The sequence below is a fragment of the Daphnia pulex genome, chromosome 2, assembly GCF_021134715.1.
Source record: "Daphnia pulex isolate KAP4 chromosome 2, ASM2113471v1".
NCBI lineage: Eukaryota > Metazoa > Arthropoda > Branchiopoda > Diplostraca > Daphniidae > Daphnia > Daphnia pulex.
The window spans coordinates 8895305-8921094 of NC_060018.1; the positions used below are offsets into that span (position 1 = coordinate 8895305).

General features: G+C 41.0%; 4 protein-coding genes across 4 annotated transcripts; 2 read left to right on the forward strand and 2 right to left on the reverse strand.

Moving 5' to 3' along the window:
- The first annotated feature begins 10417 nt into the window (after positions 1 to 10417).
- On the forward strand, positions 10418 to 11510 carry LOC124209240 (tubulin-folding cofactor B-like). Its single transcript, XM_046607161.1, has 4 exons — positions 10418 to 10630; positions 10713 to 10856; positions 10919 to 11012; positions 11095 to 11510. The coding sequence occupies exons 1-4, from the start codon at positions 10514 to 10516 to the stop codon at positions 11475 to 11477; spliced, it is 738 nt and encodes a 245-aa protein (XP_046463117.1). The 5' UTR covers positions 10418 to 10513; the 3' UTR covers positions 11478 to 11510.
- LOC124209233 (DNA-directed RNA polymerase III subunit RPC6-like) lies at positions 11478 to 12823 on the reverse strand. The gene is made up of 5 exons (XM_046607150.1): positions 12602 to 12823; positions 12289 to 12540; positions 12061 to 12228; positions 11739 to 11990; positions 11478 to 11677 (listed from the first exon to the last, which is right to left on the reverse strand). Exons 1-5 carry the CDS (start codon positions 12821 to 12823, stop codon positions 11603 to 11605), a joined length of 969 nt encoding a protein of 322 aa, XP_046463106.1. The 3' UTR covers positions 11478 to 11602.
- Positions 12824 to 12902: 79 nt separating this feature from the next.
- On the forward strand, positions 12903 to 16164 carry LOC124209187 (cleft lip and palate transmembrane protein 1 homolog). Its single transcript, XM_046607110.1, has 11 exons — positions 12903 to 13002; positions 13383 to 13528; positions 13655 to 13858; positions 13929 to 14294; positions 14365 to 14482; positions 14543 to 14645; positions 14714 to 14973; positions 15035 to 15210; positions 15283 to 15526; positions 15589 to 15756; positions 15832 to 16164. The coding sequence occupies exons 2-11, from the start codon at positions 13481 to 13483 to the stop codon at positions 16035 to 16037; spliced, it is 1893 nt and encodes a 630-aa protein (XP_046463066.1). The 5' UTR covers positions 12903 to 13002; positions 13383 to 13480; the 3' UTR covers positions 16038 to 16164.
- LOC124209257 (protein LLP homolog) lies at positions 16094 to 16848 on the reverse strand. The gene is made up of 2 exons (XM_046607187.1): positions 16488 to 16848; positions 16094 to 16420 (listed from the first exon to the last, which is right to left on the reverse strand). The coding sequence occupies exons 1-2, from the start codon at positions 16714 to 16716 to the stop codon at positions 16152 to 16154; spliced, it is 498 nt and encodes a 165-aa protein (XP_046463143.1). The 5' UTR covers positions 16717 to 16848; the 3' UTR covers positions 16094 to 16151.
- Positions 16849 to 25790: the final 8942 nt, after the last annotated feature.

A 25790-nucleotide genomic window follows, 5' to 3' on the forward strand; every position in this document is an offset into this window, starting at 1 on the left:
CGGATACACCGACGGATCAGTCACCCAAGAAGCCGCATCCTGTGCCTACACCTTCCCCGCCATGAAAAAAGAAGAAGCCTGGCACCTCACCCACGGATCTAACATCCAAACCGCAGAACTACACGGGATAAAAAAAGCTCTCGAAGCTGGCTACCAACACAACACAACACCCGACGAACTTTACATCTTCAGTGACTCCAAGGCTGCCCTACAAGCCATAGACGCAACCACCAAAATAGTGCACAACCCAGTCCAACTGGACATCTGGAATCTCCTTCTCAGCCTTAAAGCATCTCCATCTTAAGCCATGTAGGTATCACAGGCAATGAGGCAGCGGGTAAACTTGCCAATAACGAGGAAAAAATTCCTTTCCAAAACCAAATCCGTAATCCGCTCACATCCAACGAAATGACAGCCCTATACAATAAGAAATGGTCACTGGCAATTCTCAGCGACTTTTAAAAATGCGGCAAACCTTTTGTCACATTCAAAAGCAGACTAGGCATCATCGAATGGCTGCACCATCAACACAGACTCATCAACACATCACTCCACCACTTAAGGACTGGCCACAACAGACTGAACGCCTTCAAGAGCAAGCTGGACATGGACACTGACCCAATGTGTCGACATGGCTGTTTTTCACGCAAACCATGTCCTTACCACCTGTGAAAAATATTCAGAAGATTACATCCCAATTAAAGAATTCTTTCAGAAAAACAACCTTACCTGGTGCAGCACCAATCTACTATGCCTCAACCCATCACTCAGCAAACTCAAACAAATAGAAATCAGAGATCTCTTTGTTCAATTCAACCTCTCATCCAAAATCCACCTCATCTTATGACCTCAGCCCTAAAAACACAGCCAACAAAGCCAACAAAACAAAAACCATTACCAAAACAATCACTAAAGCAAATAATCATCGTCACAACTCACCTTAATTTAAAAAAAAAAAACAACAACAACAACAACAACAACGCCGGCACAAGGCCATTGAAAAAACACACCCAAACAACAAAGCCAAGCACAGCAACAGCCCAAACCAAACCTTGGTGGTGATAATGGACAACAGTCCAACGTCTGCAACACCCGCGCCACCGCGCGGCTTCGTCTGCAGCAACACCTAAAATTTAAAAAAAAAATAAATAAAAACGTGACTGTATATAACCAATAAAACACACACACAAAATTAAAATTGGCGAAATGGCCGTCACTGTCATGGGTTGACTTCATGTGGAATGCCCAGCTATGAAATGTTTGGAAAAATCTATCCCTCACAAAGAAACACGGAATTACAAACCGGCTGTCCCCTGGTAGACGGAAGAATGTGTTTAGTTTCTGCGACATCTAACGTCACACAAACCAATCTCCTATTCCACCTCTTCATGAAGTAATCTAGATCGTCGTTGCGTCGTCTTACCTTCGCTGCATTCATAGCGTCCTTCACGACGTTTTCCTTCTTGTCTTTGGTCTTTTTCTGAAGTCTTTTCTGTATTATCAATGTGCCCTCCTCTCATCTCATCTTGAATACATCTCAGGTACTAAATATTACTAAGTTTATTCCATTGTCGAGAAATAGAATTAACAGGTTATGGACCCAGGTTGAACAAATTTCCGACCTGTCTGAGAAATCTAAGCTGAGCCATATCGAACAATTCAATGGCACGAATTTTCAATTGTGGAAATACAATTGCTGGCTAATCCTTGAACAACATGAGTTACTCGAAATCGTAGAGGTAACTTACACTGAAAATGAATCATATTTTATCATTTTCAGATCGTACTAAACGTAACCTTTTTCCTAACAGGGAAGATCTAAGGAACCAGAACCTCACATGGTTTCCGGAAGCATCTCAAACTTAAAAGAGATCAAGAAATGGAAGAAACAAGACACTGACGCTAGAATGATCCTTATGTCTACCATCACTCCCAAAGAAAAACAAGCATTCGTCAACTGCAAAACTGCATTTGCCATTTGGACAAAACTCGCAGCCCAGTATCTACAAAATGCCTCAGCAAACACTCATGTGTTGCAGGCCCGTTTCTTTCACTACCAATATGTCAAAGGAAACAATATGATGTCTCACATCACAGCCATTGAAGGTATTGCCCAACAACTCGAAGATCTTGGAAGTTCAATGTCACAATCCCAGATCATGACTAAAATCGTGTCAACACTTCAAGTCACAAGACACTTCACAACAGTATGGGATAATCTCCCTGAAACTGAAAAAACAATTCCGTAGCTCATCACAAAACTGATGAACGAAGAACACAGGAACAGCAGCTCCACTCCACCATCAAATCCAGTCGTACAACCAGCACAAGCTTTTAAAGCTAGGTCAGGAAGACCTGATTACAAACCGTATAGACCATCAGAAAATGCAGACAGAAAACGAAAGCGAGAAGAGTGTGAATATTGCGGAAAATGCAACCACTCAGAATCAACTTGCACCAGACGCATTAATGCAGAAGCCGATCATCCAGACATTCAATGCGAATACTGCAGAAATTATAATCACTCTGCAATCGACTGCAACTAACACAAACGTGACGAAAGGAACAAATCTAAGATATCGTCTAGAGTTAAGTTTGCTAAATCAGCGACCTTGGACAAGTCAAATGAAGACGACGAAGATCAAAATGGTGTGGCATTTGGCGCCAGCTCAGTCTCTATGGAAAAAGAAACCTGGTATGCAGATTCTGGAGCAAGTCACCACATGTGTGACGACCATACCTGTATGAGCAACTACTCCACGATCTTATCACACCGGACTGTTAAAGGAATCCGTGGAGTCAAACTAACTGTACGAGGAAAAGGAGATGTTCGTGTAGTTATGGAAATCAACGGTATTCAGCAAAATGCTACACTTCTCGACGTTTTTCACGTCCCAGGCCTTGGTACGAATTTATTATCCATAGCATCAACCACCGACCGTGGAATAGACGTTAATTTCACGAAGCAGATGGTGTCATTTACGAAAAACGGATTTTTTGTAATGACAGGAAATCGCAGTGGGAAGGACCTATATCGTCTCAACATGAAAACAGTTCCCGTCATCAGAAACGAGACCATCACATGCACCGCCAGAGTACAAGTTACCCCTCTCGGTGTGGCACAAATGTTTATCACACACCAACTACAAGACTATTGTCAAGATGGTATCCGGCGACATGGTGCACGGCATAAGACTGAATGATTACTCAATCCCAACCGAAGTGTGCTCGGGGTGCGCCCTGGGAAAGATGCACCTGCTACCATTCAAGAAAGGTCACGAACGAGCCAAGCAGATCGGCGACTTGTGCATACTAATGTCTGTGGACCTATGCAACAACCTTCACCAAACGGATCCAGATATTATGTTACATTCAAAGACGATTTTTCAGGATATCGCGCAATCTACTTTCTGAAGTTGAAATCAGATGTCTTCGACCATTTCAAGCTATTTGTTTGCAAAATGAAAAGCGAGGCGGATCACAACATTCATACAATCCGATCAGATGGGGGCGGCGAATTCATCAGCACAGAGTTTGTCAATTGGCTCACCGAAAAATGCATTCGTCACGAAACAACCGTAGCTCACACCCCGCAACAAAACGGCGTAAAAGAGCGTGATCACCGCACAATAGGCGAAGCAGAAAGGAGTGCAATGCTACACATGAAGAATATTCTCCAGGAGCTGTGGGTGGAATCTTATAATTGTGCAGTCTACACTCTCAACCGGACTTTATCCAGCAGTATTTCGGCCACTCACTACGAATTATGGTTCGGACGTAAACCTAAACTTGATCATTTACGAATCTTTGGATGTGAAGCTTATATGCACATTCCAGACTGCAATCGGAGCAAACTAGACCCAAAGAGTATCAAGTGTACATTCGTTGGATATTGCGACACCACGAAAGCGTACCGGCTATGGGACGCAACGAACCGCAGAATCAAAATTAGTCGCGATGTTCTGTTCAACGAAACTATCCAGCCGACTCATCCAGACTCCTTTGATTCACAAGAACTCGACAAAAACTCTTTTGTGGTCCCTCCTATCGCAGTCCCACCACGTCATTCCAGCAGAAAACCACAACCTAAACGACTATGGGCCAAGTTGGCGACCGAAGAAGAGATAAAAGAACCAATCAATTTTCAGTCAGCCATCTCCGGTCCCGACTCAGTGAAATGGAAAGCTGCCATGGACAAAGAATATCAATCCCTTATGGTTAACAAAACGTGGTTTTCTAGTTTCCCTTCCAACCGGCCGGTCAGCAATTGGGTGTCGATGGACATACACACTTAAACGAGGACCAGATGGATAAATCAAACGTCACAAGGCTTGTTTCGTGGCCAAAGGCTATAGCCAACGACCAGGTGTCGACTACTTGGAGACGTACTCGCCAGTGGTTAAACTCGATTCTCTCCGCTGTATACTCTCCATTGCTTCACATCGTGATCTTGACATGATGAAACTAGATGTGCAGACGGCATTCCTACATGGCGAAGTAACGGAAGAGCTCTATGTCAGTCAACCTGAAGGTTTCATCGCTGGTGGAAACGAATCTCTAGTTTGTCGCCTACACAAAGGACTCTATGGTTTTAAGATACCCATTGTGGAACATCACATTTGATTCGTTTATTACTAAATTTGGATTCATAAGCAGCTCAGCAGCCCTTGCGTCTATTATCATGAAACGGCCTCAGAATTTACTATCGTTGCCGTCTGGGCAGACGACGGTCTCATGTGTAGCACGAAGTCCTCAACAAACGACGAGATATTGTCATACCTAGAATCTCACTTCTCTATGACTTCAGGTCCAGCTCATTTCTTCATTGGACTTCAAAAATCCCGTGACCGACCTAAGAAAAAGCTGCTGTTATCTCAACCGCAATACATCCTTCGAGTACTAAAGCGCTTCCATATGGAAAAGTGTCATGCCATCACCGTTCCGGCGGATCCAAACGCAAGGCTTGATTCCTCCAAGTCTCCCTCTACTCCTGAAGACATCCAGATGATGTCCAGCACACCATATGACGAAGCGATTGGATTCCTCACTTACGCTTCTGTCTGCACTCGCCCCGATATTTCTTTCGCAGTAGGCCAGGCCGACCGTTTCTGCAAGAATCCTGGCAAGGCTAATTGGGCCACCGTCAAGCGAATTCTGTCATATCTAGCAGTGACTACAACACACGGAATTATTTTCTCAGGAGAAGGACGCACCAATCTGGTCGGATACACTGATTTCGATTACGCCGGTGACATGGACACCCGTCGATCCACATCCTGGTACATTTTTCTACTCCTCAGTGGCGCCATATCCTGGGGAAGTAAAAGACAATCCTGTACCGCAATCTCCACAACAGAGGCTGAATACGTGGCAGCCAGCAACGCCACCCAGGAAGACATTTGGATTCAACGCCTTCTTAGTCAGATCGGACAACTACCACCTGGCCCTATAGGTATTTTATGCGATAATCAGAGCGCCATAAGTCTAGTCCATAATCCGGGTCATCATCAGCGAACGAAGCACATCGATGTCAAGTTTCATTTTATCAGAGAGAAGCAGGCTTCCCATTTCATTGAAATAATGTATATCGACACTCAACATCAACTTGCCGATATTTTCACGAAGCCCCTGCCGACTCCCCAATTTAACTTCATCAGGGCTCGAATCGGCGTTGTTCCCTTTCTCTAAATCTTTTTTGTTATTCTTATTTACCTATCGCTTGGTTTGAGGAGGTGTGTTGAGTTTCTGCGACATCTAGCGTCACACAAACCAATCTCCTATTCCACCTCTTCATGAAGTGGTGATGTGTGATGAGTGATCGTCGTTGCGTCGTCTTACCGTCGTTGCATTCATAGCGTCCTTCATGACGTTTTCCTTCTTGTTTTTGGTCTCTGTCGGAAGTATTTTCTGTATTATTAATGTGTCCTACTCTAATCTCATCTTGAATACATCTCAGGTACTAAATATTACTAAGTTTAATCCATTGTCGAGAAATAGAATTAACAGAATGTGGCATAAGAAAAAGCGGCAGCCCTAAAAAGAAATTCATCCATCCATGGATTCGTGAAAATTCGTTGAAAGAGCGACCCAGTTATACACTGTTATGACTGTTTTGGTCCGATAGAGACTTCAACTTAAAAATAGAGAATTACAAAGTGGTAATAAGACTTACCATTTGTTTGCTGTGTCACGGCAAAATAGATCTATTTAGATCTATCCCTGTCTCAGGTGACCTCTGATCTCCTTAACTGTTTCCACCGTTCGTGGGAGAGAGGTGCTGATTCGATATTTGTTCGGTGCAAAAGGAAAAGAGGTCAACAACAAGAATTTGATAGTTCGCAGTCTTCAGAGGGATAAGAAATTTCGAGAATTTTTCAACCAAATTCCAAGCTCCGAGTGCGCCGTATTTGTTTGGATACCATGAGTAATTGGTAAAATCAGCAAACGGAAGCTTTATCAACCTTAAGATACCGAAAATGCCGGCTTGAGATTTCCGAAGGATGCTGAGGACGCTGTTAAAAGAAGTTTCTGGTCAATTTGATAGTCGCCCCTTGACGCTTTCCAGCTAAAATTCCGAAGATTTCCGACTAATTACTTGGAGAGATTTTCTGAATCTTGCACCAAACTCGGATCTTCCAGCCGTCTGTCGTCGGTGGAACGCCTCCTAGAGATCATAAGTGCTACGTAAAAAAGATGGCAAATTTTTTCTGGGACGCGTGAACTAAGTTTTAACTCCCACTCACTTATTCCTGGGAGAAAACGTTCTGCTAAAAAACAAAATTTCGTCATCGGAGGAAAACAGGAAGAGTGAGCAAGGAAGTTCGAGTGGTCAAAGGGAAAACCGAATAATGGCGATTATCTCCAAGCAATTCATCGGTTGATGATACTGGAACCAAGCTTTAGTCAGCGTTCCCATTCTTGGAAACAATATTGGAAGGAAAACGCAATAACAATTGTGTTGTCTCAATAACAGGCAAAAATCATCAAGTAATATTGACCGCAGACGAAATACTTACCCGTCGAGTTTGGTCGAGGTACCGTTCGACAACTAAACCCTTAAAAACAAATTTTTTTGTAATGTAGGGCACGTATTGAGTGACAATTCATACACCAAATCAATCTCTTTTTAATTTTTAATCAGTTTTCGTACTTTTTCCATAGTATTCGCTTCGCCGTGATTAATAGTAAATCTCTCTGAAATACGTGGAGAGAATGGAAAACTCTTTTATACGGCTAGGCGGAAACACGGCCCGAAACAAACACCACACCAGTATATCATGGTAAAAAAACAAAATCAGCTGTACAAAAAAACAAACAATTTGGAAATGAAAGAAAAAGGGAGTTAAAAAACGTGTTTCCCTGTGTTCTCAGGGGAAGGAGAAAGATATCAACGACAAAATTTTTATAATTTGGGACGAAAAAACGAAGTGCTCTGTTACTAATGTTGTACAAAGTATCCACAAATGGTATTTTAGAAAAAGACAAAGGGCATTTAAAAGTTTTGCTGACAAAAAAGAATCACCTTGTCTAGAGTCTATGATGGATATTTACAAGTGTGTAAATGACGAGCTACACGACGACAGTTATATGTCGAAGGGTGTTGAAAACGATCCACTTGCTACATACCAGAAGGGTTAACGCAAGTCGTTAATCTTGTGGTGCAACAGTTGGAAAACAATTTAAAAGTCCAACATTCGTCGTTGATTAACGTTCATGCTGATGATGGGTAAGAAACTAAAGTTTACTGCTACATTGCCCTGAAAATTTAAAAAATTTTATGTTTTCGATGTTGTAGAATCTGTTTGCTCCATAAAATGTTTGCATCATTGAGGATCACCTTTCCGTTAGAAGACTTGTTACTGATGACATTGAAAATAACTAGGAATTTATTGTTAGTGAATTTAACGAGACTGAGGAAATATTTAGTCAGCATGCTAATTGAAATTTTAAAATTTCCTGTCTTATTACCGTAGCATCAAAGGAATTTTTTTCCCTTGAAAAAGTGAGGATGTGATGCAGGAAACGACGCGATAGACTATACAACTATACCGTGATCAAGAACCGCAAAAATACAACCAAATCTGTCTTGTACGTGGCCTAAAATGGATGGAATCACTACTATTAGTGTCCACGTCGGGACTGAACGTTTCGGGGTTTTTAGCAACTCATAAGACGCTACCAATGACATTGACGTAGTAGCAGCTAGTGCAGAATATTACTACCAGTCTACTCCCAGACACTCAAATGAATTCCGCGCTTCTCAAATTAGGTCAACACACAAACAGGAAACAAGAAAACGTTATGGTAGGGTAGTAGTAGTAGTAGTAGTAGTAGTAGGATCAGCTCATTTTTTCTAGAGGGTGGCGGGTAGCATTCCCTCTAGGTCAAGACCAGATTTCAGAAAAAAATGCATTGACCTTTTTCTGTTGCTACCCCCGCCTCCCTAAGAGAAACGTTCAACTCTTAAGTAAGTTTTTATAATTTTTTTTATTTAATACGTTTTTACAATTTTGTTGTTCTTACATTTTAGATCAATCGTCCCTACACACTCAGACGAAGAACATATTTTTTACACACACATTTGTTTAAAGCTATGCCATCAAATTGTTTTTTGGCGCCTCGTTAGTGAAGGGTAATAGTTAAAATCCTTTCATTTGAAAATGTTTCGGTGTCTGATCGATTTCTAAAAAACTGTGTATGTGGAAATTTCTCTCTTCTCTTTACGTAAAATGACAGTAGAACTAAACTGCCTCCGCCGGTGACTCTGAAGGTGACCAATGTGATCCTGTCGAAGGAAGCTCATGGTCGTGTCGTTGGACGTGATGAGTTTTGCCAGCGAATTTGTCACGAGGAATGTTTTACTCTGGTGGTTGGAGAAGACGTATCTTTGAAAAATAGAAACAGAACACGGATTAGATTGGATATCTCTGATGGCGAAGTTTAAGATAATATAATTGATTGAATCTTGTGCCCCCCTTATTGCTGCTCAATAGAAGTCACACTTGCTGTGAGATGTTGGTTTGCATTTGCTTTTGAAATAACATTGAAAGCGTGAAAGAGAAAAAATGACGCGATCATCCCGGTTTCAGGGTAAACGTATCCCCGATTTTCAAACATTTTAGGGCGGGGCCTGTCAGAATTGTTAAGTGGAAACTGGAAACAGAGCCATCTAGGCTCTCAAAAGTAGCTGACACACTCACTAGAGCGCTCATTCCAGTTTCCAAATCGGACTACGTTTACCCTGAAACCGGGATAGGGAAGCCAACACAGCCGTGAACCGACCAGGCATCTATAGCTCTGGCATGGGTATCTGCTTGCAAACTTACAAGAGCTTATGATGTTTGTTTTCTAGATGGCACCATTGTTTCCATTAATTCCAAAAATATATTTAAATATCTCTAATTAAATAAATTTTAGCTATAGGAACATTAGTTAATTTAATACTTATTTTTTAATTCGTATTCCGATTCTCCTGGAAACAAGATTACATAGCCGACATAGGGAATACCGAAGAATCTCGTCCTCAATTAGAGTAGTCCTGACTCCTGATCCGTGAAATCTATTGTCATGCCGGTCCGACAGGGCAATAGCCATAGAGAGCTATTACCCTGTCAGTGCTAAAACCCCCATCTAGCGACGGCTATTGGTAGTCTTTCTGAATCAAGAACAACTTTAATGGTAAAACTTTTAGATTTTGGTTTAAATCAGATGCATAGGGTAAAATTACAAACCAATTTTATGACAAAAGCTTTTATTTACGAAAAACACATGTCATGACATGATGTCAGCTACCTGCGTTATTAACAAGGTATCCGAAGGGATGTTTTTTTCATAATAAACAATCAAATAGCATATGAGAAAGATGAACTATCAAAGTAAAAAAAATGGTAGCGTTTCTGAATCCATATGAATACAATGTAGAATTAACGACTGGTGGTAGGGCAGTTTTACTTTTTGTGTTTACAACATTAGTAGAAGTTAGCTACTGTAGCAAAGTTTTATTGAATTTTCAACATAGCTTCAGTGAATTTATTTTATGAAGAAGTGAATTTATGTTCTCGAAATGCCTATTTGAATTTTTATTTCCCTTCGCAGTTCCCACTGCTTTGCAAAACTGCCCTACCACCGCACAGCGCCGCCAAGCGGTTTAGTTCCAGCCAGGCTTCAGCATGATATCAGATTTTGGTCTGTTAGCCTATTCCGTTGTTTCTCCTGTCATTCTTCTTCATGCCGATACAATCAATTTAAGAAGGTGCAATAGACCTTGACTAAAGTAAAAATGTACATACACAAAGCAAAATGCAATAGTCGTCGCTAGATGGGGTTATTAACACTGACAGGGCAATAGCCCTCGCCTCTATGGCTATTGTCCTGTCGGACCGGCATGGCAATAGGTCCGACCCTCCTGATCAAAAGATGCAGACGAATTTTTCGGTGTTCATGTTGTCGTTTTCAGTGTTTGTCTGTCAATTAGTTGTCAAAAAGGGCGGTGTTCATTTCGCATACTGTTAAAATGGCAAACTTTGAAGTAATCACCCAGTCCACAGTCAATGTGGCAATTACAAGCAGTATCTCTAGTTTTGCTGTTGAGAAGAGATATCCAAAAAATCTTACAATTGGAGAACTGAAAGTATATTCAGCATTCATTATATTGGAGCTTGGTAATGGTTTAATATTTATTTAAATTATTTTTCTTCTTATCACTTTTCTAGGGGAAATTGGAACTTGTCACTGGAGCTAATGCTGGCTCTATGATGTTAGAAGTCTATAACAAAGAAAAGGAGTTTGTTTGTGCATTAACTAATGATAATTCTTTGCTTGGATCATTTCCCATAGATGATGGAATGAGAATTCATGTATAATTTTATTATCTTCATAATATAAAACCTTAAAATAATTTGCATATGAAAATATCTAGGTGAATGACAGCCAACTTAAAAAAGGAGAATTTGAAGATGTTTCTAAAGTAGCAAAGTTTGAATTGAGTCAGGAAGACTACTCCAAACGATCAGGTTGGTTATCAAAAGTTTTCTGTTGAATTTATTACACTTTACTTGAAACTTGAAATTCATCTGTTTCTTTTCCCTTTTTTAGATTCAGTTAAGGCATTTCTTGAACGCAATCGGCTTGGAAAATACAATGAAGATGAGGTCAAAAAGAAGGCAGAAGAACAACAGACTAAGGAGGCTGAAGAGGAAAAAGTAGCAAAAGCTCTTAAAGTCGATGAAAGATGCGAAGTCACCGTGGCAGGGCAAGCACGTCGTCGCGGAGTGATCAAGTTTATTGGAAACACTAGTTTTAAGCCTGGATGGTGGATAGGTATTCATTATGATGAACCTGTTGGAAAAAATGATGGCAGTGTGGAAGGTACGCGTTACTTCACATGCCCAGCCAAGTACGGAGCGTTTGTTAAACCTGCTCATGTCTGTATGGGTGATTTTCCAGAGCTCTTTGACGAGGAAATGGATGAGATGTGATGACAGTTTTAATACATAATTTATTCCACCGTTTTTTTTTAGTTACAAATTTTACTTTGCTCTTAAATTTAAAGTATCCTCCCTTGGTTCAATGTGTGTAAGTAGTGTCTATCAATTTCATTCTTTTAATCCAACCATTGATCATAATAGACGCAATTCTTCGGTTGAACCGCACCTACAGTACCGCACATCTTAATGACCTAATAAAATTGTTTGCTTAATAAAAGTGATGAGAACTAAACATAATAAGATTTTTTTTACTGGACAAACTCCGCAGGGGATTCGAACAATTCCAGCAGAGGACAGGAGCTTTTCAACAGTTCTGTACGTTTTGACTTGTCCATCGGACATCGTACACATTTCTATTTTACCGTCATAGATAAGCGTATCGAGAATCGTTTCGATATCTTCAACGGTTAAATTAAACTTGACAATTTTCATATCTGAAATAATTTGGCATATCTCTTTGGAAGAGAGAAACGAAGAGTTGCGCACTACAAAGGGTCCGTCCATCTGATTCGGAATCACAAATGTTCGTTAAAAGGATTCAACAATTTTTAGTCAGTTAAAAAAATGTACTTACAGATTTTTGTTTGGCTGCTTCAGATTTCTGTTGCAATATCCTGTAGCACTGCTGATTGAGAATATCCACCAGCTCTGATTCAAATTCATTGTCTGAATACCATGAACCTCCTGTTACTGATCTGTCAGGTTGTAAGTTGAATAGCATGTAAACTTTTTTCTTTGCAGCCTAGAAAAAAACAGCAAAATTAAAAAAACTTGAAAAAAAAAAAAACTTCCTTTAACTTACTGAAACAGATGAGACAGATTTGATTAATTTCTTCCCTTCAAGAGCTTTGAGTATCTTGTTGAGGGTTGTCTGATTCAAGCTAGACTTGGTGCGTATGTCTCTATTCCAAATTCCCTTGTTTCCTGCCTCTTCAATAATCCTCATAACAATTTTCTCCTCACTGTCAACTCCCTTTAGTTTACTAGCAGGTTGCTGTTTGAGGCACCAAAACAATTCCTTCGTTCCTGGTGCTTGAAACATATTCACTTTCTCCTAAATAGCAAAAAAACAAGGTTGGTTAATGGAAAATTGGTAGTTCCATTAAAACGTTTACCTGACTGAGCAGTCGATTTAGAGTATTAACTTTAATTATCTTGTCCACATTGGGCATGTCAGTCTCTAGGATTTTGTAATTAATTCCTTTTGGAAATTCCCTTAAAAGTTCAAGCATTCGAGCTTCAATTTCGGCTTCGGTTTGTTCGTCATGTTTTGCAGATTGTCCCGGTCTTGGATCATCAACTTTCTCTTTCTTGATTACTACCGACGATGAGGCCATTTCAAAACTGAAGCGGATCTGAGGATGATAATGACTCTTGACTGGAGATTTTTTACACGCGTTTTCGACACGTTTTGGTTGCTTCAACACTGTAACGGGTAATCCATCTCTGGGCAATTGATGAAAAAAAATGAATTATTGATTCATTTTACTTTTAGGAAATTAAAACTTTTAATCTAGTAAGTAAATCATTTCTCATTAAACAATATAAAAGATTACTCTTTTTAGTTGAAAATTTTTTTCATCATGAAACAACCAAAAACAACTCACCTTCTTTTTAGAAGGCCTTACGCAAGGTTTCCGCAACCTGTGACACCGGGAGCTCTCTTTTAAATTTAATTATCTTTTAAATTTATCTGAATCTTAATTTCCTTAGTTGAAACCAAACCATCTTAAACAATTTCTGGGCTAAAGTTCATTAAAGTTCATGCAAGTTTTGAGAAAGTACTTCATTTCATTATTAAATATTAAATGCTTGGAAACAAATTTGACGGTTGCTTAACCCGTTTTACTCGCGCGAGACTTCGAGAATATCGACTAAAAAAACGTCATTCTGTAGTCTGTAGTCTTCTGCTACTAAAAGCGACCGAAGACCGAAGAGAACCGTCATCTCTTCATTGTTGCGGATTTCCTTTCTGTCGGAACAAATTAGTCAAAATGGAAGAGCAACAGATTGCAGCAGCTGCGAATGCGGATAATGCTGTGGTATTTACATTTCCGTTTCATAAATAGGGTTTTTTTTCCCAAAAAAGATAAGATGATTCATACCTTGTGGGTCCCATGGGTATCGCATCTGATCCGGCTACTAATAATTATATCCGAATATCCCAGAATAACCCTGGAGCCGGTCCTCCGCCACCACACAGGGGAGAATCTTTCTTTGCTATAGCAAAATCACTCATGGTTCGAGCTCTGATCATCTACTTCATCACATCAATGTTCAGAAGACCCTCTGTTCCTGTGGAGAAGGCAGGCGGAATACCCCAATCAGTTAAAACAGCCTCAACCCAGATCTATGCCAATGGCACAACTTTTGTATGTGGATTCTTTCACAGCCCAATTCATTTACAACTTGCGTGACTTCAATTTTTCATCCATATCTTAGGATCTTTGTGTTTATATATCAGAAGACTCCAACCTACCAGACTTTAATGATCCCAGTCAGCATGTGTGGACACTGCCAAACTTGATGTATGGGGACTGGTATAGTGGACCAGAGAATAATGGAATATTTACCCAGGAACTTGAGATCCCTGTTCCTGAAGTGGTTCAAAATAACGGGTCTTTTTACCTACACACCTTCCTCGTCCGTTCGGGTGATTCCCCCGATCCTAGCGGTGTTAATGGACCTTATAGACCTGATTATACAGTGCACAGAACAAGGAAAATGAACCGACTTAAAAAAAGGAAATATGGTAAAACCCATAATTTGTTGACTGGGACCACTGTAGCAACTGAAGAAGAAATTATGGTACAAATCAATTTTGCCAACTGAAAAATGCTTCTATCTAATTCTAATCTAATTCTTTTTGCGTTTTCAGAAAGCCGAAACTGTCAAGGAAGAAATTTTATCACATTGGCATCCAAATTTAACTATTAACATTATATTTGACTATACTGCTTGGACCAAAGGAGCCATTCCTTCTCCAATTGATCAATGTAAGCTATATTGAACCTTACTCCAAAGTTCGTTTTTAATTTTTCTTTGACCTTTTACAGTTATTGAGTTTTCAAACAGTGGGGAATATTATAAGCCTATAGTTTACTTCAATGATTATTGGAACCTAGTCAAAGACTACCAGCCATTCAATACCACTGTCAAGTAGGATTTTATTAAATGTTAAAACAAAGTATCCTTTTTACAAGTGTAATTTTTTTTTATTGAACTAGGACAATTCCTTTGCGTTTAACGTGGCAGCCGCTTTCGATGATTAAGTGGCAGGTTTACGCTGCACAGTCGATGAAGAATCAATGGGCACAAGGTGGACCATTAGGATCTCTGTTGTATGGCGAAGTAAATGATGAAGTCATGGATGAAGAACAAGATTCATTGAAAGAAGCCATGCTCGACACCAATCCATACCTGTTGGGCATGACATTTATTGTGTCTGTGGTGCACAGTATTTTCGAGTTTCTCGCTTTCAAAAACGGTTTGTCAGAAATAATTCAGAAACAGACGATTCCTTAACTAATATTTTAAAACGTTTGTAGACATTCAGTTTTGGCGCCAAAGAGAATCACTGGAGGGTCTTTCAGTTCGTTCCGTCTTCTTCAACGTATTTCAATCCTTAATTGTTTTGCTGTATGTGCTAGACAATGAAACCAATATGATGATTCGTATTAGTTGTTTCATCGGTCTTGGGATAGAAGTTTGGAAAATTCACAAGGTAAAATGAATTTTAAAAAGTCGAATTGTTATCGATTAAATGGATCACTAATTTCATCGACTTGAAATTAAGGTGGTCGACGTAAAGATCGATCGAGAGAACCCCGTCTGGGGATTCTTCCCTGTTCGCTTTGCTGATAAAAGTTCGTACGTTCACTCTCACACAAAGGAATATGATGCACTTGCATTCAAATATCTGTCATGGGCTCTTTATCCACTTCTCATTGGGTATGCTATATATTCGCTTGTGTACGAGGAACACAAAGGTTGGTACTCGTGGGTACTCTCCATGCTTTACGGCTTCCTCTTGACGTTTGGTATGACATTAAATATTTTACCCTTATTAAATTAAAAGCTAATGTTATCATATCTGTTTTAGGATTCATTATGATGACACCTCAGCTCTTCATTAACTATAAACTCAAGTCTGTAGCTCATTTACCGTGGCGCATGATGACTTACAAGGCTCTCAACACTTTCATTGATGATATTTTCGCTTTCGTAATCAAGATGCCCACACTTTACAGAATTGGATGCCTGCGTGATGGTGAGCTTTTTTTAGTTGTATAATTTCTCCTTTACCCCTTATTTTAATGATTTTCTTTTTCATTTCCTGCGATAGATATAATTTTCTTTATTTTCTTGTACCAACGTTGGATTTACCGAGTCGATCCTTCGAGAGTGAACGAGTATGGTGTTTCTCAAGAGATGCTCGAAGTTCACCAACAACAAAACGGATCTGTCAACGCCATAGAGCCGGCTCTGGCCGCAGAAGAAGAAATAGCTGCGGCTGAGCCGAAAGCACCAGAAGAGAAGAAAAATGAATAATATTTCTTAAAAAGGTGAATTAATTAGTCCAGAAGCGCAGATTTTAATGTGTTGAATGTTTGTGTAAGTGTGTGTAATGTGAACAAAAAATACATTGTTGAACTGCATGCAGTTCTATGATGCACAAGCTCTCTTCCATTGCTTTATCTTCTTGGCTTCCTTGCTGGTACGCTTCTCAGTCTTCTTAAGCAGCCTCTTTGTGTACTTGATCTTCTTGGTAGACATCCACACAGGGAATTGATATTTCTCATTTCGCATGGTTTTCATGTTCGGCTTTTGAAGTTTCCTGGGTCTACCGTGGTCTGATGTTACTGATTCTGCATCCTCATCTGTGGTCACATAATCTGATTCCTCTTGAACTTCCATGGACACCGCTGTGGCATCTAAATAAGACAAAGTCCGAATAAATATACTGAATGAAATATATCTGAAACTTTTTACGAGCTTTACCAATAGGAGGGTCAATAGCAGCAAGTTTGGCCTCAATCACTTCTTCAGCAACACCTTCTTTCTGTAGCTTGCGTTTCTGCATAAGTTTTTCTTCCTGTGCATCTAACTTTTGCTCAGCCACAGAAGCGACCAGCATTTTATTCATTCGGGTTAGCACTTTGACGTCCATTTTTTCTCGTTTAATGGCCCTCATCTTCCTCTTCCATTTGCTCCTTAAACTCTTGGCCATTTTATATTAACTTGAAAAGATGTCAATCAAAATTCACACTGAATTAAACTACGAACAAGTATTACTAGTGAAAGAATCTCGAATAGTGGCTGATGCGTGTGAATGTGTGATGTAGACGACGTTTGAAGCACGTGGAATTGAGGCCATCTATCGGCCAAATAATTGTATTCCAATAGATGGTGCTGAAAATTTTACCAAAGGAAAAATTTCAAAAATCGAGAGAAAAGGATGCAAGAGGCTTATATATATCAGTGTATGTATACACGCCCGCTTCTAAGCTTTAGAACTTGTTGCAGATGTCGAACGCATTTACGTCATCATTGGTTAAATCCAGCTTGGAAGCGGCAGCAATAGATCGGCAAACGCCGATAAAGGAAAAGGCAAAAAAAAACAAGAGGAAAGTTCAATTGTCTACTAGTACTACATGAGTCATGAAAGTGTCATGTTGCATTAAGATATATGTCATGTATCATTTTCTTTTTGTTCACTGAAAAGTAAATATGGGAACAGTAGTGACCGTGAATGACAGTTGAGTACACACCCCACAAAAGTTTTGCACGCAGGTGAACAAACGTTCGTACATCTGTTGAAATCCCGCCGCTAGATGGCGTGGAGGTACACTTTTCCTGTGCCATTCTCCTTTTTTTTTAAATAAACGGTAGACTAGTAACGATCGGAATTTTTCTTTTTTTTTTCCAAAATTTATTTTCCAGAGAATAAAGCAACAACATAAAACACAATCAAGGAGTCGGTACAGTCCAAGCCAAAAATAAAACGAAAAAAACAAAAAATCTATTGTTTCATCTCCCAATTCGTGATCAAATTCGCCAAAAGGTCCCGGACACAAAGGGAGAGACTAGACAGCCCACCCAACCAGACAAAAAAGCTCGTCCTATGTTGCAGGAGCAGCAGACCACCGGAACACTATTAGTAAGCAGACTGGACCTGTAAAAAAATAATAATAACAACGGACACAAAAGGTTAGACACACGGCCCCCCATGGCCAGACAACAACATTTTTTTGAAATAATAATAAAAAAACTCTCACACACAGTTTAAAAAAAAGTAGGACGAAAAGGTTATTGAATAACAAAAAAAATCATACATTGTCGCATGTCAGCTTCCTCTCCACCACACACACACCACACACAAAAAAAAACATTGCACGAAGTCTATAAAGTAGGCTAACTAGCTTAACACATAACGGTGAAATTCTTCAACTTTTTTCCCGAAGCCTCAAAATGTACTCTACGACCCTCCTCAAATAGTTTGGTTGCCATAGAGCCAAAGGCCTATACTGCTATATCCCATATATATATTACGGTGCCTTTTCCCTTATATATTGTATACTACTGGCGCGAGGGAGGAAAGCACATCATGCTTTAAGGGTAGGACGGGAATTTTTCTTTGTTAGCGGGCGGGATCAAGTCGGATGTAACGTAATATTAAATAGACGTTCATATCGACATTCCAATCTGAGCAGGGAATAAAGAGAAGAAGAAGAAGAGATGAATTAAACACACTGATAGTAATATGATACATCCAACAGCCATCATCAACAGGGACGAAAAAATGAACAAAGGAAAAGCCAAAATTGCCCCGCGGCTCGTGATAAGCTCGGTGGCGTCGTCGTTCATCGTCCCATACCTGAGAATCTAGCCTGTGATAGGTACAATTCCAATCACTCACAAGTTAGGGTCTCAGGGAACGGGCCAGATTAGCAGCTGCCCCCCACCAAAAAGAAAATCAAATAAAAGAATAAAAGTCTGCAAAAATATACGTATAATAATAAAAATACGTCATAATCCGTGATAATACTTTTTTTTTTTCTTTTCGGGGGCAAGTGAAGGTAGGAAGAAAAAAAGCGGAAATTTTATTATCGAAATTTCAGTGACCCAGTCACGTAATATTCCTTTTTTTTTTTTTAACGAGAATGGGCGGGTATAGACGAAAATGTTTCATGTAGGAAGGAACCAGATGATTTGATTATTACACAGACAGTCAGACAAAAAAAAAGTTTTTCGGGAGCGGCTATACGCTGAGTAGACATAGAGGGATATATATATGTATATATAAATATATAAAAAATAAAGGAGGAAAAGAAGAAGAAAGGGGGAATACAAGATGGCGTCTGAGAGACGCCCCGAAAAACCCCCAGCGCGGCATCGATCGGGTCGCCGTCGCTGTGCGCTCGTTCAGACTCTCTTTTCTCATCGGGAGGAGACACAAGAGACGTCCATCCCCTCCAGCCTATACCCACCGCCACCACCACCACCACTACCACCCTAAAAGCCATTCCGCCCCTCCTCGGCTGGACTCCCGACAACATTGGAAGAGCAGCAGCAGCACAGCTGTCTGGTGTGCCCTTACGTGCGTTTGGTGCATCGCCGAGTATATATACACACACAGACAACCATCATCCAGCAGAGAGTTACTTCTTCCTTTCTTCTTCTTCATTTTGAACGAACGACGCCAGCGACATCCGGCGGATCAATTCTAAAACAATTATGAATATTTAATAATCATTATTAATTTATGTACCTTAGTAAATCATAACGAAGAAAAATTTCATTTAAAAAAAGGAGAAGATGAAGAGTCCCGCGAGGAAAGTTAGCAAGTTGTACAGTTCCACCGGGGCGCGCGCCATTTGTCCTCTGTCCAAAAAACGGAACCGAACGGAAAAACCAAAAAAATTTTGATTTCGTCCGGTTGATTTCCATATTTTTCGAGAGTCTATCCGGCAACGCGGCTGTGTAATACCGAACCATACAACCTACTACCTCAACCCGCAAGATCCATTCTTGGCATACTAATCACGTTTCATCGGTTTTTGATTCGACTAGATATAATAATAATAATGTCGGCGAAATCTAATCATGATTGGGGAAAACTGATGGCGTCGATCAGCTTGGACCCTTAGAATCGTACTTGTGATGTCATCAATTATGAATTTGGGGTGAATTCACACACAAGTTCGGATCTACGGGTTCGAGCGAGTCAACGTGAGTTGAAATGAATTTGCAGTTATCATAATTTAAAAAAAAAAAGAAAGAAAAAGAGACAAAAGAGAAACGGGAGGGAAGGCAGAGAGAAGGTGTCGGTTGCTATGGGGAGGGAAGCCTTGGTGCAGTCGACGGGGATAGAAAACCGCCCAGCCAATTGGGGTCGATGGCTATGCGCCCTCGTCCAATGGGAAGCGTTTGCCAATTTTTTCTCCTCCTCCATCCCGCTAGCGGTGATTGGTTCCCTCATTTTGGCCCACACACACACACACACCGCCACCACCACCACCACCACTAAAATATAAAGGAATTCGAAATGAGGTTAAGACGGAAATAAACTCTCCCAAACACACACACACACACACACACACAAGAGTCTCGGTGGTTATGTGCCATGCGCCTGCTCCACTTCTTCTACCCCTCTTTCTGCCACCCGTCCACCCTTTTGGAACACATTTTTAACTGCACTCAACTCGCCTAGAAAATCACCCAAAAAAATGTTGAATTGTCATCAGCACCTGAGTAATCTCGCTCCCCGACGACTGGAAATTTTACCCTTTCGTTATGGCCGCTGCCGTGACTTTCCCCCCTCCCCTGTCGCCCATCACAGCCGAGAGAAAGAAAAATGGATACGTAATCAGACAAAAGACCATCAGACAGCAGCCAGCAGCAAAGCCTACACACACAAAAAACTTTTTCTTTTTTTCCCATGTCTGATTGAGATTTTACATAGAGAAAAAGACTCGCCGGGTATACGCCCAAGCCTCTCTCTCTCTATCACGTCGGGTTCGGCAACAGTCGCTGTCTATAGGAAACAAAACAAAAAAAAAAGCCAAGTGGTTACGTCAGATGAGGGTGATGCAATTAAAAAAGATTTCCTTTTTGAATCAAGAAAAATCCCTCCCCCCTCTGCGTCTCCTAGTGAACTCCCCCCCCCCTCCTTTTTCCTCTTGACTAAAAAGAAAAAAAAATCGATGGAAGCATTTTCACTTGGTTGCCGAACCCTTGGCCAGAGTGCATTGGCCTCGTTGTTGTGTGTGTGTGTGTGTTGTATAAATCGATGCTGTCTGGGCCGCTCTCTGCGGCAGGTTTTCCAGTGGGTGGTGGGGTGATGGTGGTGGGTGGGCGGAGTCGGGCGGTGGCGACGGCGGCGGCGGCGGCGGGATTCAGGGTATAGTAACCCCGCCGAAAGCGCTTCGTATATACCAAGTCTGGCTGACTGTCTGGCTTTTTTTCTCTCTGCTCTGCTCTTTTCTTCAAGCAAAGAGCTCTCTGTGTGTGTGTGTTATATTCCTTTCTCCCTTCTTTTCATCCACTTCTTCTTCTGCTTCTGGATTATCATTTCTCTCTCCTTTCTTTCTTCTTTTACACGGCTAACCTCCTCCTCCCGCGGCAACTACTCCGGCTAGTGGCTCACGCTTTACACACACACACACACAGACACACTCAGACATGGGGAGACTCACGTCACGCTCTACGGATCAACTTCTATTCTTAGTTTTTTCTCGACTAGCCAGGTCGCCGCGCTATATAGTATAGTATACCCTCCTCCGGCTACACGGGGAAAATATATACACACACACAGACATACACACCAACGGGAAAAAAAACTAAAAAACTATTGAACGCCCCTTTTTATTCCGGCTAGTGACCGAGTCTTCTATTATCTAGTTGAAGCTTGAGTCTAACATTTTCCAACGATTATATTAGAAATGTGATGAGGAAAAATTGTTGGATGAAATTGATGAGGCGGATCGCTAGATGGCTGCTACTATTATTACGAAAATTCGCAAACAAGTCGCATCGGTCGCTAGATGGCCTGGTTTACTTTGGGCCAAACTGTCTGCCGCTAGATGGCAGCCTTGACAAAGGAGGGTTGCAGGGGTGGGCTAAATGAAGAGAAGGGGGAGAGCAAATAGGGGAGGAGGTCGGCTTTTTTGACATCGTCATCATCATCATCAGTTAGGGGTTGAATACCTGATGCACAGTTATGCCAATCATGAATGAGGAGGAAGAGAGGGGGTGGGTGGGTATTCACAAGGGTGGGCGCAGGTGTTTGTGCGTGGCCATTTAGGCGGTGGGGGGAAAAAATAAAAGAGGGGTGCTGATGGGTGTCAAACTACATGATGTGTCAACATTGCTTGGGCCTACCTCGATTTTTTCGAATTATTTTTCAACGAAAATGTTGAACCCTCTAAGAAAGATCAGATTTCACGTGATGGTGATTCTCCCCACAACGACAGGGTTTCTTTCTTTCTTTCTCGATTCGAAAATTCCATCGTAACATTTGACGCCATTGTGACAATCCCCTTCTCGACTTGAATCAAAAAAAGGGGGTGAATCAAAAAGATTTCTCCTGCTAAGAACAAAAGATGAAAGAGGAGCTTTACAATATGAAGGACTTTTTTTCCATCTTACAACCCTTTGGCTACGAAACTCTCCACTAAAACTCCAGTACTCCACCCTTTTGATTTGATTTTTCAAAAACATAAAAATAAAATTATGTCCTTGTGTGTTAATTTTGAGTTGACGAGCCTGAATTGAAGAAGAAGGGAGAGAGAAAAATAAAAATTAAATTTAAAAACAATTTCGATCAATTCACTTCTTTGGGAAGGAGGGTGGAGCTCACGGGTTGGAACAAAGGAGAATTCCGACAGTGACGTCACGACGAGGTCAAGTCTGGTTCTGTCTGACTCTCCCCGTCCCTGGGATAAAATAAAATAACACACAGACACACACACCTCCCGACGGCCCTCCCCCAACCATTAAACCTTCTTCTTCGATCGATTTCTCTTTAAATTTTTCTTCAACTTAAAAATTTTGTGTTTCTGGCGACATTTTTTCTTTCTTTCTTTCTTGGTCGGCGGCTCAACGGGAGAAAAAACGGCGGCGGTTTCCAAACCGGAAAGAAACCAATCCCGGGACTTTTTTTTTTCTTTTTCTTTTAATACACACCGACACACATTTTGTATGTTCTCTCTTTCTCTCTCTCACTAGGATAATTTTTCCATCAAAAATTGTTTTTTAATTTTACCTACATCATTTTCTTCTGATGGAGTTGGCACACACACACTCAAATATCACGGCCGCCATTTTTGTTTGTTTCATTTTTTTTCTTTCTTTTTTCGCTAGGAAAATTATTATCCACATCATCTTGATGGAAATCTGTTTTTTTCTCTTTCTTTTGTTAAAGTTATTCACATACACACACATTCACGGAGCACACAGAGACACACACACACACACAAATCACGTATCCACACCGGCGTGACTGGTCGGTCAGGAGGGTGGAAGAGGGAGGCTCTTTTTTTTCCCGAATGGAAACGCCAAAAGAGAGAATGAAATAAACGAAAAGAATAATCGAGAGAAAATAAGAAGCCATTGAACGACGACGTCACTTTATGATTTTCGGTTCGGGACAAGTCAAAAATAAAAAAAAAAAAGAAGAAAAAAAAATGGCGAAAAAGAATGGGGAACACGTCACTTGTCGGACTGTCCATGTGTGAACGAATTTTTCGAAAAAATGAAATAAATTCCCGAAAGGAGAAACGAATCAATAAAAAAGAAAACTGGGCTCCTAAAAACATTACACGCACGAAAAAAAGAAAAAGAGTCCCGGAATTTTAAAAAAAAAGAAATCCAGACAGACAGACGGACGGAAAGAGAAGAGAAGGAGAAAAATGTTGACGTGTTACACATGCGGCGTCTGTTGAGCAACTGGCGGGGAGAGCCGGCTCCTGGGCTCCTCGGCTCCCCTCCTTTTTTTATTTTTTCGGTCGGGAGTCGGGAGGTGGTGTCGGCATGCTTCGCCACCTAGCGACGGGTCTCGGCCCGACGAGACAGCCAAAGGGGGGCGGAGTTTCGATTGCCGGCGTGGTGACAACCAATCCCTAAGTACTGGGCAAACTCGCACACACAAAGAAGGTGGGGGAGGAATCGTGGTGGGTGAGGGGGTTCCAGTTCCACACAGACAGAAAGAAGGTGGAGGGGGGGGGGAGGGGAGGCAACCTGACGTCACCCCTTTCAAAACGAACGGGCTCTTTTTTTTTTCTCCCCCCTTTTCCCCCCGCCAATCCTAGTGCCACCTAGCGGTGGAATTATTGACTCGCAGATTTTATTTTCAAAAAAATGAAACCAACAGCTTCTTCCAGTTTTCCCGACGGCTAACCCCGTAAGACGTTTTCTTTTCCTCATAGGAAACAAGGGGTTGGTTGGTGGCGGGGGGATATAGCATTCACATTTTATTCTCTTTTGCCAGCTGCGGCTCGTTTTGCAACCGCCATCGTCGCCATTTTGGAAAGAAAAAAGTGTCTGGGCCGTGTAACGGAATCCACTTCAATTTTCCCCCAACATTATTATCATTTTTTTTAAACCGTAAAAAACGAAATACGGTCGGCCTTAATAACCAGGTAGACAGTTGATGATGGGAAGTCTTACCTAGGCCTTTTATTATATTTTACGGTGTTGCACGACCTTGAGGGTTTACCAACCTGACGCCGTTCTAGGTTTTCTCTCTAGCAGACAGCCACCAAATGGCGTGTAGACTACTGGGCCTAAACAATCTTAGAACCGAATAAACTTTTTATTTATTTCCCCCCTTCCCACATCCAGAAGCAATTATTCTGATGCATTATTTCTTTAGGCCTATGGAAAGCCAATCGGCATCCCATTGGTTGCGACCGATTTTCTGGGGTTCGCCAATTTCTTTCCACCAATCAGCAGAGGGACCCGGCATGAGAGGCCTAAGTCGAAAGAAAGGGGAACCCAAGGGGGGGTTGGAGGGGTGATGGGAGGAGTTGATTGACAGAAAACCTGTGCGCCTATGCCATCCTCCACAGGTGAGCTTGTGTCATGTAGCGTGCAACCGCATGACGTAATATTTCGATTTTATATAGGAACATCGACTAGTAAAAATTATTCGAAATTTCTAACCGGTTGCGTCATATATTGAATTGTGTATATAATATGCCTGTGCAATATTTAGGCTGCAGCAAACGTCTAGAATCAGTGAATTGCCAATTTCCTGTGCTTTGAAACCTGAATATCACGACGCCATGCCTTTTTTTTTCCATTTTATCTGATTCATTCATTATACAGTTGAATTCAGTTACATCATCGAACGTGGATAATAAACTGGAAATATTTTTCGTTCGGAATAAATTAAACATATACACACGCGTATAATCTTTTTCGCTCCGTTTTTTCACGTTTTTTAACAAATATTTTCGCTCGATTGAGACAAGAAATCTTGGAAAAAATATTTCCGTCAAATACCTGGCAATGTCGATGCAATCATGGAGGCCGGATGCCAAAGCTCTGGGCTATGGATAAAAATTCACACAAACCACACAACAATGGCAGCAGCAGCAGCAGCACTTGCTTCTAATAAAAATGAACCAAAGGTGATGTGTGTTTCAACTCAACCAAAAATACAAAAATCAAGGAATCCGAATGCGCAACAGGAAAAAACGAGACGACATTTCCAACTGAAGAGAAGACAGTGACTATTAAAGCTGTAGCGAAGCATTCGCCAAAATTAACATTCGCGGGAGAGAGAGAGAGAGAGAGAGAGGCGGTAAGCAGTATACGTCATCAAATGCCCGAGCATAAGAGAGGACTGTACCGGCCATCGCGATTGGTCCGTTTAAACATTTTTCGCGCATCCTACCGCCGCCTGGTGGAGGGATTCTTTCGGATTTCAACGGTCGTGTTTTTTTTCTTCTTCTTCTTTTTTTTTCCTTTTTATGTATTCCAGTTTTATACATCCATCGGATTTTCGGCCATATTGTGTCTAACCGTCTTCTACACATGCAAAGAGAACCGGGTACCTTGTTTTTTTGTGCAGTTATATTATAGAAACCCGTGTTTTTTTTCGAGCGAAAGGGGGGAGTATGCAAATCGAGCTCGAACGGCGCCCTCTATTGAGAAAGGAAGTGTTGCTTTTTTTTGGCCTGGGATATGTTGGCGGTTGAGGGGGAAAATCAGCAGCAAACAAGATGGATGACTTGTTTTTTTGCACGCTTTTAATAAGGAGACAGAAAAAGACGATGAAGGGAAGAAGAAAAAAATGAA

Bases quoted from the DNA above. Each gene is read 5' to 3' on its own strand.
- LOC124209240 (XM_046607161.1), top strand. From the start codon at position 10,514: ATGGCAAACTTTGAAGTAATCACCCAGTCCACAGTCAATGTGGCAATT. The intron at 10,857-10,918 runs GTATAATTTTAT...GAAAATATCTAG, and splicing joins ATGATGGAATGAGAATTCAT to GTGAATGACAGCCAACTTAA. The intron at 11,013-11,094 runs GTTGGTTATCAA...TCCCTTTTTTAG, and splicing joins AGACTACTCCAAACGATCAG to ATTCAGTTAAGGCATTTCTT.
- LOC124209233 (XM_046607150.1), bottom strand. From the start codon at position 12,823: ATGGCCTCATCGTCGGTAGTAATCAAGAAAGAGAAAGTTGATGATCCA. The intron at 11,991-12,060 runs GTAAGTACATTT...ATTCCGAATCAG, and splicing joins AAGCAGCCAAACAAAAATCT to ATGGACGGACCCTTTGTAGT. The intron at 11,678-11,738 runs GTAAAAAAAATC...CAATTTTATTAG, and splicing joins TCCCCTGCGGAGTTTGTCCA to GTCATTAAGATGTGCGGTAC.
- LOC124209187 (XM_046607110.1), top strand. From the start codon at position 13,481: ATGGAAGAGCAACAGATTGCAGCAGCTGCGAATGCGGATAATGCTGTG. The intron at 14,646-14,713 runs GTAGGATTTTAT...TTATTGAACTAG, and splicing joins CCATTCAATACCACTGTCAA to GACAATTCCTTTGCGTTTAA. The intron at 15,211-15,282 runs GTAAAATGAATT...CTTGAAATTAAG, and splicing joins AAGTTTGGAAAATTCACAAG to GTGGTCGACGTAAAGATCGA.
- LOC124209257 (XM_046607187.1), bottom strand. From the start codon at position 16,716: ATGGCCAAGAGTTTAAGGAGCAAATGGAAGAGGAAGATGAGGGCCATT. The intron at 16,421-16,487 runs GTAAAGCTCGTA...TGTCTTATTTAG, and splicing joins TGCTATTGACCCTCCTATTG to ATGCCACAGCGGTGTCCATG.